The sequence below is a fragment of the Ursus maritimus genome, unplaced genomic scaffold, assembly GCF_017311325.1.
Source record: "Ursus maritimus isolate PB19 unplaced genomic scaffold, ASM1731132v1 scaffold_30, whole genome shotgun sequence".
NCBI classification, from domain to species: domain Eukaryota; kingdom Metazoa; phylum Chordata; class Mammalia; order Carnivora; family Ursidae; genus Ursus; species Ursus maritimus.
In genome coordinates this window covers 948,457-965,356 of record NW_024425564.1, presented here as the reverse complement: position 1 = coordinate 965,356, position 16,900 = coordinate 948,457, and the positions used below count along the sequence as shown (strand labels likewise).

The 16,900-nt window shown below is 43.7% G+C and overlaps 1 protein-coding gene across 1 annotated transcript in view; it reads left to right on the top strand.

Annotated features, from left to right (window-relative positions):
- The first annotated feature begins 10,343 nt into the window (after positions 1-10,343).
- ZFAND3 (zinc finger AN1-type containing 3) overlaps positions 10,344-16,900 on the top strand; it is a 325,188-nt gene continuing 318,631 nt past the window's right edge. Inside the window, exon 1 of the mRNA XM_040644651.1 lies at positions 10,344-10,503. Coding sequence (XP_040500585.1) covers positions 10,433-10,503 — 71 coding nt within the window. The 5' untranslated portion in view covers positions 10,344-10,432. The remainder of the gene's footprint in view (positions 10,504-16,900) is intronic.

Sequence of the window (16,900 nt, the reverse complement as noted above, 5' to 3'; positions counted from 1 at the left end):
CCCTGGCTGCCAGGGAAGAAGCCCTGGCGGCAAGGATCCTGTGACGACCTCCGTCCCTTCACCAGACTATCCTGCACTCTGCCTCTTCATGGGCTTTGGAGTCACAGACCAGGCTGTGATCCCTCCCCGGGCTCACCACCTCTTTGCTGTGTAACTTCAGGTAGAACGAATAGCCTCTCTGAGTGCCCTGAACAGAATCCCAATTATAACCTTCCAATTCCAACTGTAACCTTATCTCTGCTCCCTAGCTCTTCATCGGAAGGCATCTAGCCTTCCTTGATTAGTCACAGCCTTCGGTAGAAATCCCTGCATAATTTTACAAAATATCGTATCACATAGCACACCCAAACTGTCCCCAACTATGGCAGACTCTGTAGATGTCTCATCCGTATCCCCTGGGCCTTCACACTGGAGAGGGATCCCGCTAATTTCCAAGGGCCAGTCCCTGCACCTCTTTGCCTGAGGGCTCTCTCTGAAACCGGGGAAGGCTGCTCCACCAGAAAAAAGCGGGTCGAAGTGCGGCGAGCAGCCATCAACGACGAACAGAAGTGGGAGCATAAATTCTCAGTCCGCTGAGCCCTCAGCGGGGTAACTTCAAGGTGTGATTTTGCACAGTACTCCTAGGGGCTCCAGTCACTCCCAACTGGAGCTGGCTTGACCACACACCCTTTGTTGGCCACTTTGTCATCCCTAGAAATAGTCTCTGCACCTCCTGATCTCTGTCTCAGGGTCAGCTTCTGGTGGAGGATCCAGATGAAGACACCAGCCTTCGCCCTTCAGCCCCATCCTGGACAGCTAAGTCTCTTTCCCTGACCCGAGCATTTCCCTGAGCCACCAGTTCTGCTTACTCTGTCTGACTCCCCAGCCCCATTCCTCCAACTCTGGCTCCCTCCCTAATGTCGTCCTAAACATGAATTCGAACCCTTTTTTCCTCAAATACCCTGGGTTCTTCTCATTGGGTCACTACTCAGAGCCCAGCTTGGCCACGTGCGGTACCATTCACTCCTGGAAATTTCCTCTGCAAACTTGAACAAGTGACTTGATGAGAAGTTCAGGCCAATCCCTGGAGGCTGACAGAACTACAGGATCACAACTTCTGGTTGCTTTTCCACCTCTAGACAGAAAATCAGGAAGGCTGAGACTTATGTCCTGGATGATTCACCCCAGAGAGCTCAGGGCTGGCTCAGGGGCTGAGCTGACCTATGGAAGCCTTGGCCATTTGCCTCATGGCTGAGCCTGCCAGAGATGAGGTGGGGTTGGGCAGGCTGAGAGGATGGGGTTCTCACTGCTTGCCCCCCATCTCCTGTGATATTCTGTCTTTTCCCCTTTAATTCTCTCATCTTCTTCTTCTTTTAACCTATAAGTAGCAACTAGAGGTTTTAAGGAAAAAGTGCCATGTTGGCAATTCAAACATCGGCCAAGGTTAATTCACATAGTTCCCTTGCATTTTAGACTCTTCAAAGTCAAAAGCCTAGATATAGCTAAGAGACAAACGAAGAAATAATTTGCAGTACATATGACAAAAGCTTAATATTCTGAATATCAACCTAAACAAGAAAAAATCTTTGTAGAAAAATGGACTGATATAAACAGATAATACAAATATAATGCACACAAAAATAAACCCACATTCAAATTTGAATGGCAGATATGTATGAAACAATTAAATAATCTGAACCTCATTAATAACCAAAAATGCAAATTAAAACAGGTAAGATTTTTTTACCTTCTACACTGGCAGTGATTAAAAAGAGTAATGATATCCCAAGGCTACTGAGGCATGGGGAAATCAGCCTTCTCATTCACTGTTGAAGGGAGTGTAAATTGGTACAACCTTTCTGGAGGAAAGTTTGGCCATACATAACAAATGGTAAATGGTATTGCAGTTCTTTTTCTTAAAATTTTATCTGAGACACTAAAAGGACAAACAAGCAAATGTTCACTGTAAAATTTTTTATAAATGTGGGGGGCGCCTGGGTGCCTCAGTCAGTTAAGCGTCTCTGCCTTCGGCTCAGGTCATGATCTCAGTGATCTCAGGGGCCTGGGATCAGCCCCCAAGTTGGGCTCCCTGCTCAGCATGGAGTCTGCTTCTCCCTCTCCTTCTGCCCTTCCCTAAACCCCCCTCATGCGCTCGCTCAAATAAATAAATAATCTTTAAAAATTGTATTAAAAATGTGGAAAACTGGACATTACTGTCCTTTCAGACATTCAGAAAAACTTTTTAAAATTTAATTAATTAATTAATTTATTTATTTATCTGAGAGAGAGAGAGAGCAAGCCAGGGGAGGAGCAAAGGGAGGGGGAACAAGAGGACTCCACGTGGGACTCAATCTCATGACCCTGAGATCATGACCAGAGCTGAAACCAAGAGTCGGAGGCCCAACGGACAGAGCCAGGCAGGCGCCCCTCAGAAAAGCTTTTTCAGTGCTTGCCTCCACCACTAGAGTAGGGAAACTTATGTCTCATTCACCACTGTATCTATCCTTCATGCCTAAAACAAAGCCTAACATAGTAGGTGCTCAAAAAGTATCTGCTGAATGAATAAATGAGTGAATGATAGGATATGAATCAAAAGGAGATACATTAAATGTTTTATCCATATAGTAGAGTGGTCAGCAGCCATTAAAAATGAATGATGATAACAGTGACAGTTTATTGAGCTTGCACTGTATGCTACATGCTATGTTAAGATTTTCTTCATGGGTTATATAATTTAAGCCTCACAGTAAACTTATGACATAGGTAGATACTATTATGCATAGCCAGGACTTTTCTCACTGAAGCATCCTGAAACCTAACCTGAATTAGCTTAGGCAAAAAAAAAAAAAAAAAAAAAAAGAGGCATTTATTGGTCCATGTAGCTGAAAAGTCCAGACAGTAGTTCTGGCTTCAGACTTAGTTGGATTCAAGGACTCAGATAATGCCTTGATGACTTAGTCTTTCTCTCTCTCCATCTCTCTTCTTTCTTCTACATTGGCTTGATTCTCGGCCTGGCTCCACATAGCCACATGGTGAGTCCTTCAGTAGTTTAGGGCTTACGTGTTCCTAAGGACACTTGATCTCAGAAGGACAGGCTAGAGAGTCGGCTCATGGAGGGCCCTGGCTCTTCCAAAGTCAATCTGAATTCCTGTGGCCAGGATAGGGGTCCCTGACTAAACCTATTACGTGTACATCTCTGAGAAGGCCTGGGAGCAGGAGAAGTAGGACCACCAAAGAGAAACTGGGCAGAAGAAAAGCACAGCCCAGTAAAGATGCCTCCTGTAACAGCTGAGGAAACTGAGGCACAGATAGGCTAAGCAACTTCCCTAAAATCTCAGAGCTGGTAGGTGGTAGAAGCCAGATTCAAACACAGGCATCTTGACGTTGGAGCCCATGATTTTAGTGTGATGGGTTAATACTGTGTGTCACCTTGATGGGGCCACGGGAGTGCTCAGCTATGTGGTTCAACATTTTGGGTGTGTCTGGGAGTTTTTTTCTGAATGAAATTAACATTTGAATCAGTGGACTGAGTAAAGTAGATTTCCCTCCCAAGTGTGGGCTGGCCCCATCCAACTAGTTAAAGGCCTGAGTAGATTAAAAACCTGAGCAAGAAATGATTTGCTTTCTGCCTGATGGTATTTAGCTTAACATCAGTCTTCTCTTATCTTCAGACACAGACTGGAGCTACTACCATTGGCGCTCTGGGTCCTCAGGCCTCCAGACTGCAGATCTATGGGCCAATTCCTTATAATAACTCTCATATATATATGTGTGTGTGTGTGTATACATATATGTATATATATATATACATATATAGGTATATACGTGTGTATATATATAATACAAATAAAGAAATGAAAATAAACCTCATATATATGGTTATGCAGTCGACCCTTGGACAATGCAGGGGCGTTTATGAACGCTGAGGCCTCCCTACAGAGTCAAAAATTTGCATAAAACTTTTGACTTCCCTGAAACTTAACTACTCATAGCTTACTATTGACTTACCAATAACATAGTCAATTAACACATATTTTGTATGTTATATGTATTATATGCTGTATTCTTACAATAAAGTAAGCTAGAGGGACACCTGGGTGGCTCAGTTGGTTAAGCATCTGCCTTTGGCTCAGGTCATGATGCCTGAGTCCTGGGATCGAGTCCTGCATTGGGCTCCTTGCTCAGCAGGGAGCCTGCTTCTCCCTCTACCTGCCTCTGTCTGTCTCTCTGACAAATAAATAAAGGAAGTCTTAAAAAAAAAAAGAAAATCAGAAAGAAGAGAAAATACACTTACAGTACAGTACTGTATTAAAAAAAGTCCTCATATAAGTGGACCTACATAGTTCAAACCTGTGTAGTTCAGGGTCAACTGTACTTTATAAAATATACATATATATATATATGGTTTTGTGTATATGTATATATATATATCTTCATACATATATGGTTTTACATATATCTTTAAAAAAATTCATTAATTTTTAAAAATTAACATATAATGTCTTATTGGTTTCAGAGGTACAGGCCTGTGATTCATCAGTCTCATATAATACCCAGTGCTCATTACATCACATGCCTTCCTTAATGTCCATCACCCAGTTACCCTCTCCCTCCAACCGCCTCCCCTCCAGGAACCCTCAGTTTGTATCCTATGATTAAGAGTCTCTTATGGTTTGTCAATATCTTTTTTTTTTTTTTTTTAAATGTAGGCTCCATACCCAGCATGGAGCCCAATGCAGGGCTTGAACTCATGGGCCTGAGATCAAGACCTGAGCTGAGACCAAGAGTCAGACACTTAATCGACTGAGCTACCCAGGTGCCTCTTGTTTCACATACATCTTAACCAATAGAATATATATATCCTATATATCTCCAGAGAACCCTAATAATTTAGTTGTGAACAATACTGCAAAGCTCCATGCATGGATGTGGAAGATGTCCATGACATATTTCTAAGTTAAAAATAATCAGAGTATACTCTGTGTTACATGACCCCGTTTATCTAACAGTATATAAATGAAAAGCCTGGAAGGCCGTATGACAAACTGTTAACAAAGAATCTCTCTAGGGAGTGGTATTAGGGAGGACTTTTGCTTTCTCATTATTTGAAAATTTTCCCCCCACAAAGCTCAAGTATTTCTGGGAAAAACACTATTTCCATTCTTGAAAAGAAATTTAAAAGTCAGTAAAATCAAATTTCACACCAAGATGGGTGTGAGCAGCAGGGAAATCAGCAATTGCTTCACGAACATGGGAACATGAAACGTGAAATGGCAACATTCTCTCCTCCCTCCCCTCTCTTCTCCATGCACTCTTCATTTTATTTAATTTATTTTTAGTTTCCTGAGAAGGGCTGGAGGTGGTATGCTTGGTTGCTCTTCGTTTCCCTTGGCTCTGAGAGTTTATCCATGCCAAGTGGACCGTAAGTGACTAAAAGAATCAACTGCACATCAGAAAACTCGAGGGCCAGAAGGAAGCTTAGGGAGGGTGTAGTTCAGTGACTTTAAAAAAAAAAAAAGGTTTCCCCCCCTTTGGAAAACCAAACCCAAGTGCAGGAGGAGAACAGAAACCAGAATTCTTGCTCTCTGAGAACGTAGGTTTGAAAGACACTCATCTAATCTAACCCTATCATTTTGCAGGAAGGTCTCAGATCTTCTGCTCTTGGCTGGCTATATCACACATTCCTAAGTCTACACAGGTGACTTGGATTGCATCTTTTCTGGACTTTCAGAGGCTCAGAAGTTCCTGAATTAGGCAAACAGGACATGCTGTGACTGAGAAATGTTGCTGTCTCCTTTGCAGGTAAGAGATGCCCCATTTTCTCTTTCCTAGCAGCCCAAGGCCCTTTTCTTTTTTAAGACTATTAAAACTGGCCCCCATTCTCCCCAGGGGTCCAGAGTGTTATAGGATTCTCTGTTCCCAGGAGTGGGTCTGGGTCAAGGGATCTAAGAAAGAGAAACTGAGGAAAATAACTTAGTGGCAAGGCAAGGAGCCTTTGTTCAACTCACAGAATTAGGGTTGGGATTAGGTCTGAAATCTAGGATTAACTTTTACAGATAATGTTAGGATTAGGATGAAGATGGAGGCTAGAGTTTAGATTGGACATTGGGACTAATACTAGGGTAGAATGTATTATAATGATGGAAGGGTTTGAACTGGGAGTTAGAGCTGTGGGGAAGAATTAGAATCTGAGTTGGAGGACCATCTGCTCTCTCTCAGATCTCTACAACTGTCTCCTCTTTGACCATCTCTTGCAGGGCGAAGGTCTTTGGATTCAGTATTACCAAGAAAGCAGCCCTTGCAAGCCCCTGCCCTTGAGTCACACCTGGCTCTTTCCCGCACAACCTCAGTTGCTACTTCAAGATCTCTGGCTGCTGAAGCATTAATATTATCCTTTATTAGACCCTATTGAGTACGTAGATGGCTCCTTTTAAGCCGATGGTGATTGCAAACTACCCCCAAGAGTCACATCACAGGTTCATCTGGAACGTAATCTACTAGGAAATAGTCAAGACAATTATGACAAAAGCACTTCTGCCAATTACCCCCACACTTTGGTCCCCTAATTTGATGATGCCCTGAAATTTTATGTCCTCTCTGAGCTTTCAGCCAACTAAGTGGGCATGTTATAGGAACTGGTTCAAGGGCTCTTCTGATAGAAACCTTGGGAAGAAAGGGTGAAAAGTTAGCCGGCTAGGAACATCAGAAGAGGAAGCAGATGAACACTGGGTCTCATTTCGTACAACTCAGTGCGATGAAAAGGCCCTCAGTGAGTTTCAGTGTCTTCTAGGGAAGGTGAGCGTGATAGAAAATCCCCCAGAATAGTCTGAATAGGGTGCCAATTCATATATGGGCTTCACAGTGGTTATTTTTTTTTCATTCAACAAATATTTATTAACGTCTACCAAATGTGTCCTGGGCATTGTACGTGGGCATTGTTTGGGGTTAGCAAAACAGACATGATCTTTGGAGAGAAAACACACAAATAAATTTTTAATTATAAACCGTGATAGGTTCTACAAAGGAAGATAAAATGGGGCAACATAATCTTAATTGGGGCTGGGGATCAGTGAAACTTCTTTGAGGGAATGCCATTTAATTTTAGGCCTGAAATAATTTAAGTAGGAGTTAGTTTGTTGGAAAATTCTTGAACATGTCCACTGTTCTTTATGCTTTTTGATTTCAGGCTGCAATTGACTCCTTTTTTTGATCTGTGGTAGATACCTTTTGGAATCTTTGCCAAGAACATCATTGACCTTCTTTGAGAACCACAGGCTACAAGGATGGGCCTCTGGCAGTCCTGTATGCATTACAAAACAAAGAGCCTTAACTGGCTCAAAGCAACTTTCTCAAGAATAGACAACCTGACATAAATTTGACCAGTCAGGTTCTTTCCCCTGGAACTGGAATTCATAGATAACTGATTAATTTCTGCTGGTTCTTGAAGTGAGGCTAAGCAAGCGTGGACAGCCACGTTCCTCCATGCTCCCAGAGCAGCAGTGAAAGCAGGTCTGCAAAGTGAGAGACGCAAGAACACGTGACCAGAGAGAAAAAGAGATAATGAGGGACTAGCTACTTGGCTTCTGTTAGTATTTTAGACCCCTCTTCCAGTCCTTCATGAGATCTATTTGCTCTCTGGGTCCTTGGATTCTTTAAGATTACTTCCTTCAATAAATTATTAATTAATTAATTTTTGCATCAAGTTTCAGTGGTTTCTGCTTCTTACAGATGAAAGTGGCTAGACTAAGAGTGGCTTCTTATCAGATGAGCTCTTCCATTCAGCAAACATGGATTAAGTTGGCTTCAAACCCACAGAGACTGGTGGATCCCACAGGTGCACAGATAATGGATAAACATAGTGGCACATATAGAAATAAAATAACATTTGGTAATAAAATTAATCTAGGTAATACCCTCTGAGGGTCTTGTATCCCCGCTGGGTTGAGAATACTCAGCAGCTGTTTCTAAGAGCCAAACCTTTTGGAGCTAGGTTTTGTGATAAGAGACAAACATGTATATTTCTTTGTCCTATAATGGAGAGTATGTGGGCAGAGGAAGGAGGGACCAATTCTGCCTTGTCACAGTATGGAAAGCACTGAAGAGATAACATATGCCGGAAGGGACAGTGGGAATGTGCTGGGCAAAAGAGGAAGAACAGTGGGGCAGAGGGGAATAGGAAGGACAAGGCCTTAGAAAATTTTGTGCACATACTGGGTACTCCGTTAATGCTTGTTGAAATGAATAACTAGCAAATGGACAGGTAGGCAAGCAGTTTGTAAGTTGACAATCACAGCTTATACTAAATTTTCCTTTTGGTTTTAGGGTTTCCTTTTCCATATATAAAAGATCATCAAGATGCCAATAGAGAGAGAGTCCCACTGAATCTTGGTCTCTTAAACTCAAAGGCTGTAAGTCTTTCATGAATGTGGCAATTTCCTGTCAGGCTACGTGAAGATTTAAAGGCAATATGAGTCCAATGAAAGCTAGGTGTGCTGTATGGTCTCATCCATTCTATGGACTTTTGACAGAAATATTGAAGGCTTGTGAAAATCCACAAAGTTGAAACTCAGTATTAAGAAAATCAGCACTCTCATTTGGGGGTGCGTTGGTTGATTTTTCCAATCACTGTCTTTATCATCAACAGCATCTTTAAGAGGATGCTAAGCTAAATGTGATCTTTGCTCTTTAGAGGCCAAAAGAAGTGTCATAAATGTTAACAAGTCCACAGATCATGCACAAATATAATGGTAGATACAGAAATAAAATAGTAACATTTGGTAATAAAATTAATCTAGGTAATACCCTCTGAGGGTCTCGTATTCCCGCCGAGTTGGGGGTACACAGCAGCTTTTTCTGGAGAGCTAGGAAGTCTTCCTGCAAGTAGCAGGGACCTAGAATTTCACCCACAAGGGTCTCAGCTGTGGGTCACCTCTCCAGGAGATATGGTGCAAGTTTCCTCCGCGTTGAAATTTGTCATCAACGATTGCGTTCTGCTCACGATTGGCTGGAACTCACAATGAGTTCAAGATCAAAGCCATGGAGTGCTAAAGGCTTATTTTTCAGTGGCTCGAACTTCTTTGGTTACTTCAATTTTCATCACTGATTCGGCCATAGCTCCCCTCTAAAAACCAAACAGGCCCACTTTAGAAAAACAGGTTTTCCTAGTCGAAGCATAGGGAGTGGGCTTGCGTCTCTGAGGCTGGGGGGCACTTAGGACAGTGGAGGGGCACGGAACTTGACCAAGACACTGTGCTCCCGCCCTTCCTGGGGCGGAGGTGGGGAGGGACAGTTCCCATAAGTTCAAGAGGAGACCAGTTCGCGTGGAACTGGAAGAGTGGGTCGGGTGTGGGGGGATTGGGAAGAGAGATTTCTAGGGGATTGGTAGTTAGTGGAGAAATGGTCCCCGGCATCTCCCAGAGCCCGCAGCAGCCGGTTCCGGGACCTACCCGCAAATGAAGACCCCCCGCAGCCCCGGGAAAAGCAAGACCCACTTCCGGGTTTGGGAGCACTCCCTCCTGGCCCCTCCCAGTACCCGGTTACGGGGTCCCCGGGCGCATGCGCAGCACTCGTCCGTCGCTCTGGGACTGGCCCGACTTACCCTAAACAACTAATCTGCTCCTCCCCCTCCCGCTTAGGGCGTACCATTCGCGTTTGGGGGGAGGCAACGCGCCCCAGAGTACTCAGAAGCCTGCTTCCCTTCTTCAGACGGGGAGAAGGTAAGTTTGCCTCCGATTTTAAAAGTTCCAAGAATACGAGAGCCTCAGAGGCCTGTCGCCGAGTGATAGCCCGACGCTCTCGGCTTTGCCCACAGCCCAGTACTCTTCCTTTGAGGCGCCGAACAAAGTGGCACGCCCGGATCCCAGCTGATCAGCTGCTGGGCTTTGGCGGCGGCTCCCCCGGGCGAGACCATTGTGACTCCTTGGGAGGGGTGCGTGAGGAGGGGAGGGGGCGGAGCGGCCATTGTCCGGTCAGCGCAGCCTTCGGGGGAGGGGAGAGTGACGGAGCGCGGGGGGGCCCCGAGCTTCACAGGGGCCGCTGCTACGCCAGAGCCGGCAGGGGCCTCAGGTCCTTCCCAGCGCCGCCGCACGGGACATCGCTCTGGCTGCGAGCGGCGGTGGGAGCTGCCGAGGGCGCCGGGTCTTCCCTCCTCCCCCTCGGTCCTCGGTTCACCCGTACGCCCCTCCTCCTCAGCTCCCCTCCCTCTCCTCTCCGCGCCTCCCCCGGCCCCCCCGTCTCTGCAGGCCGAGTGGTGCGGCCCGCCTCCAGCTGACCGGCCTGGAATCCCGGCTCGGAGCCCCGGACTCGCGCCCGCCCGCGCGCCCGCTCCCTCCCCCTCCCCCCGCCCCGAGCCCCCCGACGCCGCTGCCGTCGCCGCCGCCGCCTCCTTCGAGCGGGGCCCAGGCCCAGCCGCCGCTACCGCTGCCGCCGCCGAGCTCCGCCGCCGCCGAGCACCATGGGAGACGCCGGGAGCGAGCGCAGCAAAGCGCCCAGCCTGCCGCCTCGCTGTCCCTGCGGCTTCTGGGGGTAAGTGTCCGGCCGGGTGGGGGTGGGGTCGAGGGCCGGGGGCACGGGCGCGGGGGCTGCCCGGGCAGGCCTCGGGGCCGCGGGAGGCCGGAACCCTGGGGGTTGGGCCCTAGCCGGGCCTACTGGGAGGGGGCAGAGGCCGCGTCTCGGGGAGGGGCACTGGGTGGGGAGCTGGAGGTGGGCAGAGAAGGTCCTGCTTGGGGTGCACTGCCACCCTCTGGGACTCTCCTACCTGAGGTTTGGGTCAGCGGGGGCCGCCCGGGGCACGGGTGAGGGGGGCAGGGCAGCAGGGAGGGATGAGGGGGCGGTGTTGGCACCTCCCCGTGGAGCTGGGGTGTCCCTTTCCCTTGGCATGTGGAGGCCAGCCCTCCCTCCCCACCTAGGTATGAGTTGGTGCCCAGGCACCAGGAGGGTATTTCCTCTGACTTTTTCACCACCCCCCCACTCCCTGTCCCCCAGAGACTTGCATCATCACTTCCTAAATTATATCCCAGTGCCCTATTTGCTTTTAGGAAGCTGTTCACACGTCACCCCTTTTTAAAAATCCAGCCCGGAATCCAGGCTAGGGTAAAGTTGTAAGTCTCACCTTTATTTAAAACACGTTTCAGAAGATCTGTAAAATTTCCTTGTCTAAAAAATAAAATAAAACTCAAGTCAGCCTGGCTTGGGAACGTGAGAGCCAGTTTGCTCAATTGGCTTAAATTCCTCCCCCCCTTTTTTAATGATAAAAATATTCACATTGGCCAGCCTGCATTATTACTTGGTCATCCTGTGTTAGAGTGAAAAAGAATATGAGGTGGGAAATCAACTTTTCCCCATATAGTTAGATTTTAAATTCTCCTTGTAATGCTTGGAGTTTCGTGAATTACCACCCCTCTTACCTAACAGGTGCCTCCATTCTACCTTATGATTCTAATTGTATTGTAAGGAAACCAGAGACTTTGAAGGACTTTTGTGATTGAGCCCTTTTTCTTTTCTTTCCTCCTCCTTCCTCTTCTTCTTTTTCTTCTTTTTTAAAAAATTTCCTAAGGCCTAGTATATTTCAAGGTGCATAGAGGCAGTAAGGAAATGATTATTTCTGGTGAGAACATCTTGGGAAGATGTACTTAAGTATTTCATTTTTGCTACCTCCCAGATGTTAGGAATGGTTGAGGTACAGATTAAGTCTGATTTTGGGGAGTGCAGAGAAATATTAGAAAGTAGATCTTAATGTAGTTTTCTGTGAAATTTGTTAAATTCAAAGGTCGCGACAAAGAAATAGATTCTCATTTTCTCCTCTTTATTCCCTTTCTTAAAAAATTCCTGGTGGAAAGATGTTAGTCAAAAATAAGTTATGGTATTACCAAAAGTTTTGAAGATGTGAAAATATTTTAGGTTTTATAGTCTTCCTAATAATTGGGTTGTCTCCTAAGCGCTTTCACAGGCAATCTAATTCCCACAGAGTCTTAGGAGGTAGAACCATTATCTCTTTATAGATGAGGAAGTTGAAGCTTAAGAGGGTGGATAACTTGCCCCTTGCTTACAGGGAGTTTAGGGCGGAGCTGGTGAGCTCTTCTGAGTGCTTAGGACCATCACGTTTATGACATCAGTCTCTGCCCTGGAAAAATCTGGTGTCACAAGCCTCTGATTGTAACTCGTAAGAAGACATGTGGCTCAAAGAAAGTAGCTGCCAGTGGCAACTAATGCCCAGGATGTATCAGAGGCTTGTTTCCTGGCAACATGTTTATGTCCTTGGGACCATTATCATGAGTGGAACTCTTATTGAAGGGCCTATAGCAAGGCGTAGAAACTAAGGAAACGGAATAGCCTTTGACTTTTAGTCAGCAGAGTTTTGAATAATGCCAAAAAAGTTTGATAGTTGCAGGGAGGAATAGTTAAACTGATATCATACCTGACCTATAAGCAATCAGTCCTGCTTTTTTGATACTTTCAATTTGGCCCTTCTTATGAACTGCAGTTTGCCTAACAGGAGTTGTGAGCACAAAACTGGTATTTTTATGTTGGAAAGCGTTCTTTTTTAATGTGTAATGCTTTAAACTTTTCTAAAGGAGTTTGTAGGTAGCTGTGTAGTTTGCATTTTATAGCAAGGTGTAATGATATTGCTGCCTAGTTTTATCATAACTGGCTTTGATTATATGTCCCTTATTGTATGGGTCACATTCATACTATGTTCATTAAGTAAACTTGAATATATTCAAGAAATAATTGTCTCTGATACAATGGTGGACAAGGGGGCACTGGCCCCATCCTCTGGAGGCAGAGGGCATAGAGAAGTAAAGGGACAGAGTAAAGTGTGTGAGGATTGGTATAGGGTGTGATGGGAGGGGCACTTACCCTAATGGAGGTGGAGGTAGAAGAAGGTAACCAGGAGGAAGTGACACCAGCCTACGCCTGCAGGAAGGGTAGGAGAGAATGGAAATAGAAGAGTTTATTTCAGGCGGAGGGAATAGCATGGGTGAAGGCCTGGATGTGAGAGAGAGAGCACTCCACATTTGAGGAACCAAAAGTTCATTGGGGTTGATTGGTAGTTTGTGAGGGGGGATTCAGTAGAGATGGTGAGAGCAGTTGGTGATGCAGGACTCTCTATAGGTAATGCCTAGATCTTTGGACTTTTATCTTGAGTTCTCTAAGGAACTATGGAAGAACCTTGAGCAGGCAGTGATGTGCTTTTCTTTAATTTGAAAGATTGGATGATGTTGAGAGTGGCCTGGGTGTGTGGGTATGATTGTATGAATGTGATGTTTTTATAAAAGTTCATGGGGTGTTGCCAAAGGTACAGAAGTCTTGTCAGGAGGAGTAACCCAGAGTAGGGATGATTGTGTGTAGTAGCCAGGGAGAATGGAGAGAAGTAGGTGGCTGTGAAAGCCATTCAGGAGGTATCTTTTGGCTTTTCCTTTGATGAAAATGAAGGTGAGTGTATTACCAGAACTTCAGTCAGCATTGCATTCTGTGGAAGCCGTAAATCTATCAAGTCAGCTAGCCATGGCCCACACCCAGCCCTTTGCAGAGGAGCCTCTCAGAATGTTCTGGCACCAGTAGACTAAAGGGAGTTCCTTAGGATTGCTTTTCTCTGTAGTGACTTAGGCTGCTGGACTTGCTGTTCAGTCAGGACACCATCAGTGGGGCTTGGTTAGTTAGATAGGAGAGCTGTGAGGTCTTGCTTGTGGGAATGCAATTAGAAAGTGGAATGACAGGAGGAGCATACAGTACAAGTGTGTTGAATGCTTGAACAAGTCGAGTTTCTACTTTTCCTCCTTTTGGTTTATATTGTGTAATTGTGTGCAGGTAATTAAGTTATTATTTTATAGAGACCATCTCTCTGCTGGGAAACACAGCTGCTTCGGAAACTGTTGAAGATTTACATCTCTTTGTAAAAGTTGGAAGGTGTTAGCATGGTGTATACCATGCTTTTAGAGTTAATGATCATAAACAGTTCTTTCTCTGAGATACATACTTAAAACTTTTAGTGAAATGTGAGTGTTTTCTTGGCTCATTTTTAGGCATTCCGTAATCATTCGAAAAACATGCTAGTTTGTAATCAAATCTGAAGTGAGATAGTATTTTTTTTAGTTGAAATGTACTCATACACAAAAGCACTTTTAAACTACACAGTAGTGTTAGTTGAAGCTACATTGTAATACATTTTAAATTGTTTAGACATTTAAAAGGTACTGATACATGTAAATTCTTAGGTATTTTTAAAAGTTGTTGAAAAAGCAGACAATATTCTAAAAAAGAGAGGAAGAAGACTAAGGCACTTATATACTGAGTATATTGCAGGATAATAAAAAAGGATAATTGGGGAAAGATGGACTTTTTTTTCTAATTTTACTTATTAAATGTAAAAACTCATTTGTTGATATTTTGCTTTTACAATTGGAGACAATCTCTATTGTAATATAATATGAAAATTTGGGAAGTACTATTTCTTTCATAAATAATTTTAAAGTATAGTATACATAAATTATTCAGTCTCATGTTTAGGGAATAATGAAGTATTTAAATATGGAATTTATTTGGTAAACCATTGTTTTTGATAAAAAGTAAGCTCTTAATCATGTCATAAAATATTACATGGATACATTTTCTTTAGGGAAATAGATGTCAGTATTTTTTGTGATCTGTTGAAGCGTTTTATTCACCAACTAGATCTGTTAGGTAATGATGTATTTTAAATAAAATGGGGTTAGGCAGATCAAGAGTCATCTCACAAACTGTATTCCATTCCTGAAGAGGTTACTAGTAGACAGTTAATTGAAAATATAAGATGATTTGTTTTATTCCGTTTTACTTTTGGGAATCAGAAGGTATTAACTAGTTAGCTTAAATAGAATCTCTGTTTTTTTCTTTTTTCTCCCTCTGAGCCCAGGCCTTGCGAATTGATGCAGAACTCTGTTTCTGTCACTTTGTGAGTCATCTGGCGAGTATGCTTAGCTCTGAACAGTGTGTGGCCCTGGATTCTTCAGTCTCAGTCTTCCAATTAGAACATGTTGCCACACTTCAACCAGTTTAACCTGGGCTTTCAAGTTCAAGTGACCACAGCATGAATTACTAGTTAATCAGTAGAATGTTTATTTCAGTGATGTCACTAATTATCCCTTGATTATAAAGCCCCCTTAAACATTCCCTTAAAAACAAAACAGATCATTTGTGCAGTTTTACTTTGCATCTTTGAGTATTGTGCACACCTGAAGATGTGACATGATATAATGAAATACTGTCAGTACATTTATCTACTTGCCCTGTGTTCCTGATTACATTTGGATATTCAGAAAACATTTGTCCCTTTGATGTGATGGAACACAGGGAGATAATTTTTTTTTTTTTTTTAAAGAAAACATGGTCTTTGTTTACACTGGTTTGAGGCAACAGCTTTTTAAAGTTAGATCCAGTTAACATGTAGGAAATACAGATCTATTGGTATTATCCTTTTCTTCCATTTACTCTCCTCCCTCCTGAAAAAGAGAACTCAATACTTCAAGTCATACTGAAAAGTTTTGACTAAAAATCTCTTCTTAATCCTTAATGGTATTAAAGTTAACATTAGTTCTCATAGACTGACCTTTTCCTAGGTAGAAAAACAGAGGGCTAAGAATCTGTTTTAAAAAGATTTACTTACTTATTTTAGGGAGAGAGGGAGAGAGAGCGAGAGCGAGTGCATGCACGACAACTCGAGCACGGGCACGAGCGGGAGGGACAGAGGGAGGAGGAGAACATTTCAAGTGGACTGTGCTGAGCGAGGAGCCCGATGGAGGGCCCTATCTCATGACCCTGAGATTCCGGACTGAGCTGAAACCGAGAGAGGACACTTGCTTAACTGACTGTAACACCCAAGTGCCCCAGGCTAAGAATCTTTTGAAATGAATAAAGTCCTTAAAAAAAAGAACCCAGCATGTTAAATACTATTTACTGAGAACAGAGTACTAAGACTGTGAGAACTAATATAATTTGGATTTTTATTAGATCATACAGAGGTTGTGTGTGTGCAGACTGATACAAAGTTCCAGAATCCTATAATCATCATAGATATTGAGGTTAAAAATTCTTTTTTTTTCTTTTTGAAGAGAGGTAAAGTTTGGTATCTCAACAAAGCCATGTGTAGGAAGTGACTGGTCACAACCCAATACTTGTATAATTTTAGTGAGGTACTTGAAAAATCGTCCAGATTCATTCAGGCTTGTTGGGTGTGTGGGACTTGTATCAGAGCAGTGTGTAGAAGAGGGGCTTCGTTCCAACTGGGTGGATGACACTCCTGTCGCTCAGTTCTGCTGGGGTCTTTGAGGAACAGGTTGATCCTGCTGTGGACTGGGTCACTCTATAACAAGAGTAGGTTGCCGGATGAGATATTTTAGACATAAAGAAGAAACTTACTGTATGTGTTAAATGTAGAAGAGAGGTGAAGCAACTTTGTTTTAAAAATAAAACCTAAGGACATATTCTAGAATTGTGCTGGGCAGTATAGTAGTCACTTGCTACATATAGCAATTTATAATTCGTAAAAAATTCAGTTTTTTAGGTATACTAGCTACATTTTCAGTACTCACAGCTCAGTAGCTACCCTGTTGGGGAACACAGATACAGAACACTTCATCCTCCCAGAAAGGTCTTCTGGACAGTGCTCTTCTAGAACATTGACCTGATAGACAACCAGGATTTTCAAGCCTATTTTTTTCTCTCTTCAGTTTTGTTGAGATATAATTGACAGTCAAGCCTGTTTTCTTGTGAGTCCTTCAGACCCCCATTTTCTTGTCTTTTAAAAATGAGGGAGTTGTCTAATTTAGCTCTAAGTTTCTTTCCAGCGCTAACATTTTATTTCCATTGGGGGGAAGCAATGCTATTGTTAATTCAGATTACTGGGAAGTGTTCCTTTGATCAGTTTTGGGAATTAAAATGTCAG